This window comes from Sprattus sprattus, assembly GCF_963457725.1.
Source record: "Sprattus sprattus genome assembly, chromosome: 8".
In the NCBI taxonomy this organism is placed as follows: Eukaryota; Metazoa; Chordata; class Actinopteri; order Clupeiformes; family Clupeidae; genus Sprattus; species Sprattus sprattus.
The window spans coordinates 31,684,667-31,700,369 of record NC_137927.1 but is presented as its reverse complement, the minus strand read 5'-3'; the positions used below and the strand labels follow the sequence as shown (position 1 = coordinate 31,700,369).

The 15,703-nt window shown below is 42.4% G+C and overlaps 1 protein-coding gene across 2 annotated transcripts in view; it reads left to right on the top strand.

Annotated features, from left to right (window-relative positions):
• cdh5 (cadherin 5) overlaps positions 1-15,340 on the top strand; it is a 22,119-nt gene extending 6,779 nt beyond the window's left edge. Inside the window, exons 2-12 of one of the 2 annotated variants that reach the window (XM_080843259.1) lie at positions 1,948-2,121; positions 3,065-3,350; positions 3,594-3,710; positions 3,944-4,111; positions 4,432-4,616; positions 4,975-5,231; positions 5,724-5,857; positions 5,985-6,094; positions 6,311-6,413; positions 9,891-10,127; positions 12,514-15,340. In XM_080843259.1, the coding sequence (XP_080699385.1) occupies positions 1,948-2,121; positions 3,065-3,350; positions 3,594-3,710; positions 3,944-4,111; positions 4,432-4,616; positions 4,975-5,231; positions 5,724-5,857; positions 5,985-6,094; positions 6,311-6,413; positions 9,891-10,127; positions 12,514-12,998 (2,256 nt within the window). In that variant the 3' untranslated portion in view covers positions 12,999-15,340. Of the gene's footprint in view, positions 1-1,947; positions 2,122-3,064; positions 3,351-3,593; positions 3,711-3,943; positions 4,112-4,431; positions 4,617-4,974; positions 5,232-5,723; positions 5,858-5,984; positions 6,095-6,310; positions 6,414-9,890; positions 10,128-12,513 lie in introns of those variants that run through there. The other variant, XM_080843260.1, reaches the window with a different exon arrangement.
• Positions 15,341-15,703: the final 363 nt, after the last annotated feature.

The following is a 15,703-nucleotide window of genomic DNA, read 5'->3' as shown; positions in this document are numbered from 1 at the left end:
CAAAGCCCTTTATCTAGGGTGGGAATATTCTCCAAATGCTTTTGGGGTCAGCTTATCCCTGAGACTGAAGGGACAATATCATTTCAGCTCATACAGTTGAGAGGTTCACTGATGTAAGCGTCTAAGTATTTATTTCTTGTTTTTTTTTGTCTGATTTGGCCTTTTTAGTATATGAGCAAACGCAAACACAGCACAACAGATTCCAGTAATAAAAACTGAAAATGTAAACTGGCTCGTGTGAGTGCTGTGGCAACACAGGCCAAAGCAATCTGAGGTTTTCTGGGCTGAGCAGTGAGGATACCTCTGGTGACAAACATGTTTTCTTTTAGTGGCCTTGTCTCACAAAAAAAAATCAGTTCTATCCAAACCTTTTTTTCCTAACTGTGTGAATCTTTTCTTCTCTATAACTGTTCTTCAGGCAGATCTTTATCAATCTATTATTTTCCATACCTCTTCTACAAGCATATATTGTGAGACATGGAAAACAAAACAAAAGAAAAACATTATTTATCCAACGTTGGTAAGGCTGCTGGAGATTAAGCCTTAGTGTCTTTGGGGCGTGCTGGGTTTCATGTGTTAAGCAGTTGAGCAGAATTCGTCAAGCTCATAATCAATTTGGCTAATTCCACACTTCCTCCCTGCGCTGCCCTTCAGCCTTCATGTCACGGTCCAAAAACATACCAGCGAAAACGGCCAGTAGCCTCGAGGAACATCGCTGATTCCTCTCATGCTCAGGAAAATATTTTCTTTCCTGGCCTCACGGACAGCACAGACAGGAACCCTGGCCAAGTCTAACACTTCAAATGAAGGCCTTTTCTATGTCAGAGCAGGGCACTAAAGGAGAGCATATTCATTATGCGTCACTTGAATACATTGGAGTTTTTATTGAGAAACAGGGGTATTCCTAGGTTTCTATTGACACAGGAGCTGAGAGATTTAATAAGAGTGTCTTGGCTAACTTTGAATGCTATTCACAAGGAAATGAATTGCCCATTTTAAAGTATGTTAATATAGTATATGTTAATATAGTGTATAGTATATGCCGTATATATACACACACACACACACACACACACACACACACATTATTTGGCTTTCAGCTGTGTTTAAATCAAATCTGTGTTTAAAACAAAACTTAAATCTGATATTTGAAAACAAGAACATTGTATTAATGGAGATGATTTAAAAACAAGCTTATTTTATTAATGCATTTAAAAACTAATAATACATGTGGGCCAAGGTGCGACCCAGTCAGGTAATTCAATTAAATAATTCAAAAAATAACAGCAATAATTGGGAAAGAATTCGGATGGGAAAACGATGTCATTCAAATAATACATAAAATGAACAATACATGAAATTATTTACACAAGTATTGTACAAAACAAATCCTACAGTTAATGGAAGAGTGCAACATGTCTTTAAAGGATAGACAGTTTTAGTTCTTCAAGTGTTTTAGTTATTTTAGTTCCTTCAGTTCTTTGAGGCCACCTGATGGATGAAGGTTCAGATCTTTAAGTGTTTTAGTTCTTCAAATGCCAGAGAGGGAGGCAGCCTGATGGACGAAGTTTTAGTCATTTAAGTGTTTTAGTTCTTTAAATGACTCTGGCTCTCAACTGCTTGTGGCCTCATTTAGATATTTCACATTTTCCAGGCGCTTGAGATCTTTTCCTTCGGTCACAAAATCACCAAACAACAAACAGTCGTCACAAATCTGGGTCAGTCCTCCCTCTGCATTCTTTGACCTCTTTCTTTCTCTCTCTCTCTCTCTCTCTCTCTCTCTCTCTCTCTCTCTCTCTCTCTCTCTCCCCCTCTCTCTCTCTCTCTCTCTCTCCCTCTCCTCTCTCTCTCTCTCTCTCTCCCCCCTCTCTCTCTCTCTCTCTCTCTCTCTCTCTCTCTCTCTCTCTCTCTCTCTCTCTCTCTCTCCCTCTCTCTCTCCCGGTGCAGATGATGAGGGCATCTGGTGGGGTGTGGGGTCTGCGTCTCCTGGTCGTGGCCCTGTTTCTCTGTGGGGCCCAGGCTCAGTACGGGCCCCCGGGGCATCCGAGCAGCTGGGACTGGAAACGCCTGTTCGCCAGCGAGGAGAAAGAAGTGACCGACCCACAGGAGAAAATCGCCACGGTAAGAGAGAGAGAGAGAGAGAGAGAGAGAGAGAGTTCTGTTTCTAATATATCTCTCTCTTGGTTAGAGAGAGAGAGATATAGTTCTGTTTCTTTAGTGAACCGATATGCTTCCCTTAGTTTTGCCACGGTAAGAGAGAGAGATTTAGTTCTCTTACTTTAGTGAACCGATATACTTCCCTTAGATCCGCAATGGACCCTGTGGCATACAAGGGTACTGATATAAACGAGGAACAATAAACAAAAAGAGAATATCACATACAAGGGTACCGATATATACGAGCAACAATAAACAAAAAGTGAATATTAAACACAAGGGTACGGATATATATATACATATATATGAGGAACACTAAACAAAAGGAGAATAATGCAGCTTTTTGCACCCACCAAAAATTACCTGTATTTTTTTGTCCAGAAAAATAATAATAACCTGTAAATTTAAATGACTTACATTTAACAAAAAAGGACAAATTCATATTGGTAAGAAAAAGGTAGACCTTGGGAGAGACAGCAGGTTCAAAGTCATGCAGAACAGCCATGCCAGGTGCTTCCAGACATTTCTTGCAGTTGCATCATTGGCCTAAGATTGCGCTAAAATCATGCGCCATGGAACAGTGTTTCCTCTCCCTTTTATCAATTAGGCAGACAAAACGCCCTAATATCAGAGAGCCCAGCGGGGGGGAATACACACACACACACACACACACACACACACACACACACCAGTAGTGTCTCTCTCACTCCCTCAGTCATTTAATGAGCTGCTTTTAGATCAATATTGAATTAGAGATATGAGCTTTAACCAGCATGTCTTGGAAGGAACTGTGCGAGACATTTAACAACCATATCAAAGGGCACAAGATGAGAAGAGTAGGCTGCATTTAGTCTGCTCAGGCAATTTCTAACAATGACACTGTGAATATTTGATCTCTTTTCTGCAGCTAAGCAATAAAAAATTCAACAAAGACACACATATGTACCGCATTGAGGGAGAGGGAGCCAACACCATTTTTCTTGTCAACGATCAAGGAGACATCTCTGTCAACGACAAACTGGATCGGGAAAAGAAAAGCCTCTATCATCTCAAAGCCAGACTAATAGACAGAAGCACGAATCTGGATGTCGAGGAGCCCTCAGACTTCTTAATCCAAGTACAGGACATCAATGATAACGCGCCGGTCTTTCAAGGGCCCTTTAAAGGATCCATACAGGAAATGTCTGCCACAGGTAAGACTGCTTTGAATGTAATAATCAGAATCAGAATCAGGTTTTATTGGCCAAGTAAGTTTGTACAAACAAGGAATTTGTCTTGGTGCAGTGGCTCTCTGTGTGCTTACACATATTACACAAAATATACATCACAACACAAAACAATACAAGATTTATGAATATCCAAGACGTATGAATGTCCTCTCTTTTTAAATGTACAGTTTAACCATGTGTGGTATCTAAATCTGTGTGCTTTGATAGGAACCATGGTCATGAAAGTCAATGCTACTGATAAGGACGACCCAACGACCTCAAATGGAATGGTCCGTTATATGTTGCTAAATGGAACAGACCTCTTCACCATCCATGAGAAAGAGGGTGAGATGGTGTAATGTACACAGTAATCACGATGTCAACATTGTTAGAGTAATTACTACTATACCATACAAGCTATCTATACGATACATAGTCCAATACATAGTACTGTAGTCCAGAATAGTACCAGTACAGTATAGTGATGTTTAGGTAACTACACTATACATACTATCAAGTGTCAGAACCATTAACCCTTTTTTTTGTTTAATGAAGCCATTTTTTCCTGTCTGATTTAGGTGTCATTAGGACAAAAGTGGCCAATTTGGATCGCGAGGCCCTCTCTGAGTATAAGATCCTAGTGCAAGCCAAAGACATGCCTGGCCAACCCAACGGAATCGTATCCACGTCTACTATTACTATCAGTGTGACAGATGTCAACGACAATTTAGCAACATTTAAAATGAGTAGGTTTACTTGCTAAATCTTCTACAGAAGCATACTCACTTAAATCTCTCTTTCATCACACCTCATAGTGAATTGTAATACAAATGTATTCATTTAATAACTTTCATTTGATATTTAAGCCCTTTGAACTAAACTCCTCGATGTTTATGGCTCACAGCTGGACTTATGTTATGCTTGTATGCTTATGTTAACAATTACATTTTTTTAATTTTGTATTGTATTATTATAGTTAATTTCTAATATATAGGCACTCTAAGATTCTTTGGAATGAAAAGTGCGTTAAAAATAAAATGAATTATTATTATTATTATTATTACAGCACAGTATGTCTTCAGAGTGAGCGAGGACGTAAAGCCAGACTTTAAAATCGGCACGGTTGAAGTGGTAGACAAAGATGAGGAGCAGAACAAGAACCCCAGGTTCCAAATCGAGGAGCGCATCATCAATGAGTTACTCGACATCAAACAGGACCAACATAAAAACGGAGTACTCTTCCTCAAACAGGTAGGTCTATAGTCATACTGTCACTACATTGCTTTCAATGCCATGGTTACGCTAATCAAATATGTGGTGTGACCTTAGGTGACCTTGTGGTGTGACCTTAAATGAAGTTCATTAACCTACACATGATTTCTGATACAACATTGGCCTCAGACCTGCTTCTGTGCCATCACAACACAATTATAAACCTGACATTCATAACATCACTACATTGTGTATCGTTGAATTAAAGCAGTACCATCTCTATTCATCTAATACTTTGATAGCACTGGAAATTGCACAGGTCTCCGGGAAAGCAGTGCTGTAGAGATTTACGATAGCCCTCCACTAAAACTTGCTCTCCCCCTGTTCCTCCGTACAGCCCCTGGACTACGAGACAAGGAACAGCTACAGATTCACAGTGTTTGTGACAGAGGACATCGTGAAATTCCCCGGACTGCATAAAAACACAAATGTCAACAACAAAGCGGAGGTTCTCATCACTGTGACGGATGTCGACGAGGCGCCGGTCTTCAGTAAGCCAGAGTATAACATCAGTGTGCTAGAGGAAACGTTCCCACATGTCTTCCGAGAGGTTATCAAGGCCAGGGATCCAGATCGTGACAATCACCCTATCAGGTACACCCTACAACAGACACAAATCACAATATTGATTTCCATTTATGTGGCTGTCACAACAACAATTCATAGAATTCATTCATTCATTCATTCATTCATTCATTCATTCATTCATTCATTCATTCATTGATGCCCTGGACAACTTCCTGGATCACTGAACTGTACTGTCATTCTAAATCTTTTTTTCCAAATAAAGCCTGTTTCCATTTTGATTGTCTCATGTCCTCTCCTGATGGCAGCATTTCCTCAAAGTCAATCATCTACACGACCTTAAACAACCCTCTGTCTAGTCTGAGGTTTCCTGTGAAAAAAAGCATTTACCTACGCCTCAGAAACTACCCAGTTTTAAATCAATAAATGTATTCTCTAGGCGCATACAATCACGTTCAAAATTCAAACAAAAATAGGACACTGAACATCTTTACGGTTCGACTCATCTTTGGCCATTCCTAACTTGGCTGTGGAACTAATGAGGGTATCTTTTGTCCGCAGGTACTCCATTAAAGACAGTTGTCCAGTGGAGATCAATCCAGTGGACGGGACACTGTCTCTCAAGATGAAACTGGACAGAGAGCACACATCTCTGCACAGGTGTGTGGTGATGGCTGAGGAAAGCATTCTAGATGGTAAGGAAGATTCTAGAGAATGTGTAATCTTTCAAATCAAAGTTATCAAAGTTATCAAAGTTATCTCCATACTCTGTGAGTACAGTGAGTTAACAGCAGTAGCCTATGCTTCAACTTGCTTCTTTAGGAAAGAAATCCTATGTGATGTTGAACTTGGTGGTTCAGGACATCAATGACAATGCTCCCAAGTTATTCAACGGGGAGATTTTTGTCTGTGAATCTGATAAGCGTGGGACGGTAAGCATCACCACACTTCAAAGTATTTTTACTAAATATCTGTCGTTCGGTCTGTGCATGTCTGTCTGTACTCATCCTTGCCCTGTTCTTTCCTTCCAAACACTACATGAGAGAATATTCTCTCCCTCTATTTTTCTCTCTTCATATTTCTATATGCACCTCTCTATCTCTCCACCGTGGCTCATCTCTGCCACCCCTTTCCCTCCCTCTCTCCAGGTCATCGGTATCCTCAGTGCCACTGACAAAGATGAGATCAAGGGCAGGTTCACCTTCAGGCTTGTCGAACAAAGCCATAACTTCTCCCTTACAGACAGCAATGGTGAGCATCTCTCCTTTTGTTAGCTATCAGCTAAGGGTGATGTTAGCTATCAGCTAAGGGTGATGTTAGGTATCAGCTAAGGGTGATGTTAGGTATCAGCTAAGGGTGATGTTAGCTATCTTCTAAGGGTGATGTTAGCTATCAGCTAAGGGTGATGTTAGGTATCAGCTAAGGGTGATGTTAGCTATCTTCTAAGGGTGATGTTAGGTATCAGCTAAGGGTGATGTTAGCTATCAGCTAAGGGTGATGTTAGGTATCAGCTAAGGGTGATGTTAGCTATCTTCTAAGGGTGATGTTAGGTATCAGCTAAGGGTGATGTTAGCTATCTTCTAAGGGTGATGTTAGGTATCAGCTAAGGGTGTTGCTAGGTATCAGCTAAGGGTGATGTTAGCTATCTTCTAAGGGTGATGTTAGGTATCAGCTAAGGGTGTTGCTAGGTATCAGCTAAGGGTGATGTTAGCTATCTTCTAAGGGTGATGTTAGGTATCAGCTAAGGGTGTTGCTAGGTATCAGCTAAGGGTGATGTTAGCTATCTTCTAAGGGTGATGCTAGGTATCAGCTAAGGGTGTTGCTAGGTATCAGCTAAGGGTGATGTTAGCTATCTTCTAAGGGTGATGTTAGGTATCAGCTAAGGGTGTTGCTAGGTATCAGCTAAGGGTGTTGCTAGGGAAGCAACATGGATGGGAGGATACTGGGGATAATAAAGATGACAGGGATCCTGGAGTTTATGCCCCCTCCTCTAAACTGAGCAACCTAGCAAGTGAGTTAGACTGAAAAGCTACATGAATGTCCATGTCACTGTCCATGTCCTATGTCAGAGGGAAAAGTGTAAACACCGACATCACTGGCACATGTGTTGGCTGACAAGCCTTACGTTAGGGTCCCCCCTGGCTGGTGCCGGTCGCTAAGGCAACCTGACGTGTGCTCCTTGAGCAGTCAGGCAGAGAGGAGAACACCAACGAGCGGGGGCACCATTAAGGAGAAAAAAAACGCTCTTAGTGTTCACTGGGATGCACCAGACGCAGCACCAGTGAATCGGTCTCTCTCTCTTTCCTCTTCTCTCTCTCTCTTTTCACTTTTTCTCTCTCTTTTCACCTCTCTCTCTCTTTCCTCTTCTCTCTCTCTCTTTTCAAGTCTCTCTCTCTTTTCACTTTTTCTCTCTCTTTTCACCTCTCTCTCTCTTTCCTCTTCTCTCTCTCTCTTTCCTCTTCTCTCTCTCTCTTTTCACTTTTTCTCTCTCTTTTCACCTCTCTCTCTCTTTCCTCTTCTCTCTCTCTCTTTTCAAGTCTCTCTCTCTTTTCACTTTTTCTCTCTCTTTTCACCTCTCTCTCTCTTTCCTCTTCTCTCTCTCTCTTTCCTCTTCTCTCTCTCTCTCTTTTCACTTCTCTCTTTTCTCTTCTCTGTCTCTTTTCACGTGTCTGCCCCTGGTGTTTTCGCACCCAAAGACACGCCGGTGGTGACTATGACAGTCCACTGCATAATGAAACAATGTAATGCGTTACCTTGTCAGGGCTGGACAGGGACAGTGAAAGTCAACACACTCAGTAGTTAGCACGACACAACCACAGGACTCCTCACACTCTTTCACACCTCCAAAAAAATAAAATAAAAAGAAGGTAACACTTTACTCGGACGGTCCAACGGAGACAGAGACTTTACAAATGGTTTGTTCATATTCAAGTTCAGTCTTTTGAATTTTTCACTGAACATCGCCTCTCGACCAAACCCAACCCCTTACCCTAATCTCAACCATAAATTGTAGTTGACAACAGATCATTTGTTTATAATCTGAGCATCTGTGGAAAGTCTCTAGTGGACCATCTAAGTAGCCTACAGTGTGACTAAGAAAGGTTATCTTTTATTTGTTTCTCAGAAACGTTGTCAGCAATAGACGATGTTTAGGCCATAACAGTTCACATGGATTTAAAAGAATATTTTACAGAAAAAAAAATTATAGGCCAGGCCATACTACAGGAGAACATGAATAACGGTGTCAGCTAGTATCAAGTGACAGCTAGTATCAAGAGCACTCATACTGATTGAAACCACAGTCTCTCCAAATACATAATTATGCTTTTATTAAAAATATATACTTTTTCAATGATGTCCACCTTAGCCTAGTATAAGGCCTCAATATGGATCTGATTTACTGAATACATATTGGCTGTCGGTGATTCAAAAGCTACTCTGAAAGACATATATAGAAGGGCCAACGTCACGCTAAATATCCAGAAGCTAAAGACATAAGAGTCTGGTCTGTCTGTGCCCATATCATGAGAGTCTGGTCTGTCTGTGCCCATATCATGAGAGTCTGGTCTGGTCTGTGCCCATATCATGAGAGTCTGGTCTGGTCTGTGCCCATACCATGAGAGTCTGGTCTGGTCTGTGCCCATATCATGAGAGTCTGGTCTGTCTGTGCCCATATCATGAGAGTCTGGTCTGGTCTGTGCCCATATCATGTGAGTCTGGTCTGTGCCCATATCATGAGAGTCTGGTCTGGTCTGTGCCCATATCATGAGAGTCTGGTCTGTGCCCATACCATGAGAGTCTGGTCTGGTCTGTGCCCATATCATGAGAGTCTGGTCTGTGCCCATACCATGAGAGCTCAGTGGATGTTTTGCCCTCACACTTTAAGAACAGTTTAAAAACTGAATTTCTTGAGCGAGGTCCTAATGTTATGCAGACTGGGAAAATCAGATTAGTCTTCTTTCCTCCCTTCTCTTCTTGTCCTCAAACACAGGCGTAGGATAAAGGATTATTCATAAAACCATGCGCTCAATTTTGCTCTAATGGGTTTTGTGTAAATCTTCACTCCCAGATGAGCTCTGGCAAGCAAAAGATTTTCCCACTATTGTCTGCAGTGTGGTATATTTAGACCTAAAGTCATTACTATGGACTCTCACAAGCGCTTCTCAGATGAACTGAACTTCAATTTCAGTAAGACACTTACTCTTGGTATACAGTCAAATGTCTTGGATAATATAGAGACGCTTAGGATAAGAGTTGAATAAATTCTTGGATAATGAAAAAGTCTACAAACTTCATGTGGCAATGTAAAAGATGCTATCTGCATTAGGAGTAAATATTCATTAATATTTCCTTTTTATTCAAAGTGTATCTAGTACACGACAGCATGTTCTAGAATGTTCCATGGTGACCGCATGTTCTTTGAACATTTCAAAGAATTCGTCACAACTGGGAATTAAACCGGGTCGTGGTGTTAGCTTATTCCAGGAGTCAAGACCTCTTTGCATAGCACCATGGGTCTCCAGTGGGTCGTCTGTGCACCAAAAACCAGCTGGCCCTGATTGTGCTTGTGTGTGCTTGTGTGTGTGTGTGTGTGTGTGTGTGTGTGTGTGTGTGTGTGTGTGTGTGTGTGTGTGTGTGTGTGTGTGTGTGTGTGTGTGTGTGTGTGTGTGTGTGTGTGTGTGTGTGTGTGTGTGTGTGTGTGTGTGTGTGTGTGTGTGTGTGTTTCAGATGGTAAGGCCACCCTGCGAGTGAAACAGGGGGGCTTCAGAACGGAAGACTCCGCCGAGTATGTGGTTGACATTGAGGTGGGCGACGGAACCCATAAGAGCATCGAGCCGCTGCACATCAGGGTGTGTCAGTGCAACGGCAACCGGACGGCCGAGTACTGCAAGCCTCACCGGCGCCAGGTCGGCGTGAGCCTCCACGCTCTCATCACCATCCTGCTCTGCATCGTCACCATCCTCGGTAAGCTGCCTTACAGCCTCCAGTGTCACTCCCTCTCGCAGTGTCCACTTGGGGTTATGCCCCCCTCCTCACTTCTCTTGTGCCTCCATTTTAAAACAGATGTTTTACAAACAAAAACGATCTCCGTCCAGATGATCTCTGTATCAGTATGTCTTTCCATACTAACACGCCTGAAATGGAAAAACCTTTCCAGTAAAGGGTCATGCGATAAGGGAAGGATACGTTCTGACTGATAAGACCAAGTCCGGAAGTGTACGTGGGTGTCTGCATCATCGTTTCCAACAGTCTCTGTGTGTGTCTGCTCATCCTCACTAGAATGCGTCCCCAGAGGTTTCAGTCTACTGGGCCAGCAGCAGTATGGGCGCCAAGCCTAGCAAAAGGATTGCGCTTAAATATAGCCTCAATCATCCCTTTTTTAACTAACCTCTCTCGCGCGCATTCTCCTCTCCATGTCTTTTGTCATAATACCTGGTGTACATGGCATCTGATTACAATCATATATAGATACCAGACACATTTTAATGGCAGTTGGAAAAAGCCCCTTTCTCTCTCACTCTCCTCTGTTTACTCTCAACTCTTCCCCACAGAAGACAAACGTCTTCCTCAATTGGTTATTTAATGCCAAAAGGAGACGCAAAGGAGTCTGGGGCTTTGGGCAACAATAAACATGTGATGATAAAGCCACCATCTTCTTTTCATCACATGGCAACAGAGTTTCATGTATTCTAGTAATTGGTGAAGGTCTCAATCCTGACCATCTGCTTCTTAGCCTTCACCATCTCTCTCTAGTCTTCAACTGGGGCAGAGGATACACTTGTTATGTGCTTGTTTTTATGCGCTGTCTGCATCTACATCACAAGCACACCATTTCAAGCTCAGGGCATTGGAACAGCAGAGGAACAAGGCTATGAAAGATAGATGGAGAGCGCATATCAACGAGGCCATCCTTGAGCCTTCAAACAAGTGCTACTTCCATGACAATATGCATTCTTGAGGAAAACAAGCCATGAAGTATTCATAGGAGACAGTAGGGGAGATGTATTAATGATACATGTGAATACAAACCCCAGTGTCTGTAGAAGCCCTTCATGACTGACACTTCTTTATTCCGTCTCTCTTATTTTATGATCCTCCAAAACAAGGTAACACTGTTCTTGGTTGATTCCCCATAGTTTCTGTTTTTTTCTAAGACTTTTCTCAGTCTTTTCTGCTACTGTGTCCAAAAGCTAACCTAGCCACTGTAGCACACCGTAGCGAACAAAAGGCAGGTGAATGTAGTGCTGCTCACACAGACTGCTTCTATTTCTCCCCAAAAATGCCTTTATGGGACGTTGGAATGTTGCAGACAAACAGAGACTGTTATGGAACTGCCGCGAAGATAATTTTATCTGTATTCATGATTAAATAATGGGTTTAAAAAAATGGATTGTATTTTAAAATGTGTTTAACCGAATTAGTGCAGCTATGTAAAAGGATATAATAATCCTGTTTCCAATATACCACTGGGTTTACCACCATCTTCTGTCAGCACCTAAATAACAAGGCCGACCTTCTGAGGTCATCGTTGGTGTCTTAGAGGTCCTTTAGCCTTAAATGATGTCATTGGTGACGGTACCGTGATATTGGTGACAGTACCGTAATACATTGTTTCCCATCTCTCACACATGCACACAGCCGCAATGATCTTAGTATGCCTTGGATTCAAAATATCTGTTAAAAATCATTGTCTTGTCAACGTCAGTGAGATTAGTGTGCCTGGTAACTGAATGATATTTCTGCCTGAAACTAAAACTCTACCTTCAGCTCTAAATCTATTTATTAATTGTTATTTATTATTATTTAGCTGTGGAAGATACTGTTCACAGCATCCTAAGTTTTTTTAGCTGCCTCTTCTGTCTCGTTGTCTTTGTGACAATGACAATAAAGTACTTTGAACTTTAAACTTTGAACTTTGAAATGTCTGTGGTTATGTCTCCTAGTCATCGTGATCTAAACGCCTGTGGTTGTGTCTCCTAGTCATCGTGATCTAAACGTCTGTGGTTGTGTCTCCTAGTCATCGTGATCTAAACGTCAGTGGTTATGTCTCCTAGTCATCGTGATCTAAACGTCTGTGGTTATGTCTCCTAGTCATCGTGATCTAAACGTCTGTGGTTGTGTCTCCTAGTCATCGTGATCTAAACGTCTGTGGTTGTGTCTCCTAGTCATCGTGATCTAAACGTCTGTGGTTATGTCTCCTAGTCATCGTGATCTAAACGTCTGTGGTTATGTCTCCTAGTCATCGTGATCTAAACGTCTGTGGTACTGTCTCCCAGTCATCGTGATCTAAACGTCTGTGGTTGTGTCTCCTAGTCATCGTGATCTAAACGTCTGTGGTTGTGTCTCCTAGTCATCGTGATCCTGCTGGTGCTGCGTCGGCGGTACCGGAAGGACTCCCTGGTGGCCATGGGCAAGTCGTCCGGCGAGATCCACGAGCAGCTGGTCACGTACGACGAGGAGGGCGGCGGCGAGATGGACACCAACGGCTACGACGTGTCCATCCTCACCTCGGCGCGCCACGACGCCAGCCTGCTCCCCGGCCCCGGCCTTTACGCCATCGTGAAGAAGCCGCAGGCCTGCAAGGGCGACATGGCGGCAATGATCGAGGTCAAGAAGGACGAGGCGGACCACGACCGCGACGGCATCCCCTACGACACGCTGCACATCTACGGCTACGAGGGGCCCGGGTCTCTGGCCGGGAGCCTCAGCTCCCTCGGGACGTCCTCATCCGGTGACAGCATGGACTACGACTTCCTCAACGACTGGGGCCCGCGCTTCCGAACCCTCGCAGAGCTTTACGGAGTGGACTGCTACCCAGGGGACTGCCCTTACTGAAGAGCCAGATGCATGTTCTCGATGTTACTGCTGAACTTCTGTTTTTTTACTGCCACCCCATTCTAGGGGATATATCAGAACCAGAACATGTTCCTGGAACCTTTTGAAAATGTGCCAATGCTATTTCGTGTCAGACATTTTGGGATGTGATGAGCACACAGTTTATCTGAAATTGTCATTGTTATCTTTGTTATTCTTGGCCTATTTGATTTTCTTGGCCTGTTTTTGTACATTTGTAATGGAACATTTGCGCAAATTTGAGAACATTTCCTAAAATCCAAGTTAATGTGCTTCTAATTTGCTTAACAAATCTGTAAACATTTTAGGCTCTTTTAGTCGGACCCAAGTGGTTCTCTTAAGTTCAAGTCAGTTTGATAAATGTAAGCCAGTGTAAGGGATTGTTTTACAGGCTTTGATAAAGCTTCATAGAAGTCAGAATTCCTATTTGCACAATTCTGATGAGTCTAAGACAGCAGCCATGCTTAAAGGAATGAAGCAACGATGTGCCAATTGATGCTGTTGTTTTTATTGTTCATCTGGTGGCTTTGGCTTCCAAAGAAAATAAAATACACTATTGTCCAGAGACTCATGCAGGAAACGGAGAGAGCAAGGCTTTGACAGAATTAAAGTCTGTTCACAGTTTATTTGACAGGACTCATCAACACATCGATTGTTGTCTGCAGGGTTTGAAATCTCTGAGGTCCCCAGATATAAAAATATCACAGGCTACTCAGGAAACATCGGAGCTGAACAAGGCTTGATGATGGCAGAGATGACATCTGAATAACTCTAACCTTTCATCTCTGTGGAGCTATACTGAATACAGAATAGCTTCTTTTTTTTTTAAAAGCCAACTCGAAGCGACAGCACAATAATTATACTCAGAATACCACAACAATGCAATGCTCTTATCAACATAAACAATTAACATTACCGTGCCCGTTCTTGCCCGTGAGACTAAACAGGTAAAATAAGTTTGGACTTCTTGTTCTGTTTGGGGTCCTATTCTGTTTTCTGATGATTTCCTTAATGCCTAAGACTTAGCGACTTGGGGGAAGCTGTTCCATAAACCAACAGTACAATATGTGGAAGCCACTGTTGCCCCTTTCCTGAAGGGTGCAGCTCGCTACACACTGAGCTACACACTGCGCTACCGTCCTTCACTGAGCGTCAGACTGGGCCCCCGTGCTTCCTCCACATGTGGGCTTCAGGAAACACACTTCCTGTCTCATTATCTTCTAGGCAGGGACACATTGTGAGCAACTTCCTGTTTTCCCATCTGGGGACAAACCTTGGGAGCAGAGGGCAGTGGGAAAAACCTGATATCTCCACCACCTTGCTCATTCTTCTTGGGGTCCTGATATATTCACCACCTTGCTCATTCTTCTTGGGGTCCTGATATATCCACCACCTTGCTCATTCTTCTTGGGGTTATGTTATGCCAAAGGTCAGAATCGCTGGTCATGTTAAAACCACACAAAGATGACTTAGTCCCTCCTATAGTCCATACATGTGTAGCATCATACATGTAGCCCATTGGTGATATTTTAACTGGGCGACTACATGGAATGATCATTTGAACCAATCCTAAAATCAATTGTCTGGGACAGCTTCTAACCAATGGCATGGCTTCTTCTTGGAGTATTGTCCACAAGGCAATCTTATTCCATTCTCATTCATAAATCACAGAACAGATTCAAATCTGAGCCAGTAAATTCAATAATTTTTCATTCACACACACACACACACAATGACTGGAACCACAGCTTTCATTTGATGAGTATTCAAGTTATTGTACATAGGAAGGTGCCTGCCAATCAGATTATGTCCTAAATGGCAGTCAATTTTTGTATTTTCTACTAAACTTGACTATATCCTCTACTGAGATGTATGAATTGCTGTAGGTCAAATGGGCAAGGGGATTATTCACTTTTTTTCTACACTTGATATGTGCAGTGTAATCTGTGAGTGTGTGAGTGTGTGTGTGTGTCTGTGTGACAATCACGGTGTGTCTTTGTAAAAAATAAGAAAAAAAGCACACTGCAGGAGGTGTCAATATTCGTGAGCTGAGTTTAACAAAGGTGGGAAGTGGTGTAAGTGCTGATGGGTGTTGTAGTATTGTAGGTGTAAGGGATGATGGGTGATGTAGTATTGTAGGTGTAAGGGAACATGTGTGTTGTAGTATTTTTAGTATTGTAGTAAACTTTAGTAAATAAAAAGCAATATGTGCCTTTCAGGATATTTGGGGGAACTGTATGGGTTTTTTTTATATTATGTCTAATGACAACCTTTTTTTCTGAATCTTCCCATTTTGTATACATATAATAAAAGTCTCCACTCAGGCCTGTTGACTCTGGGCTGATTTATTTATGTATTTTTCCTGAAAGTACCCAAAAATATTGATACAAAAACCAGAGAGATAATTAGCACGAGGAGAGTACAGTGGATGATCCCTGGTGAAGAAGATATGATGCTCCTGTAAGGTCTGATGAGGTGGAACTCCGGGGGTCTGTAATGTGAGAGTGAGGGTGTTTATGTAGGAGTGTTAGGGGGTGTGAGAGTGAGAGTGAGAGTGAGAGTGAGGGTGTTTATGTAGGAGTGTTAGGGGGTGTGAGAGTGAGAGTGAGAGTGAGGGTGTTTATGTAGGAGTGTTAGGGGGTCTGTAGAGTGAGGGTGAGAGTGAGGGTGTTTATGTAGGAGTGTTA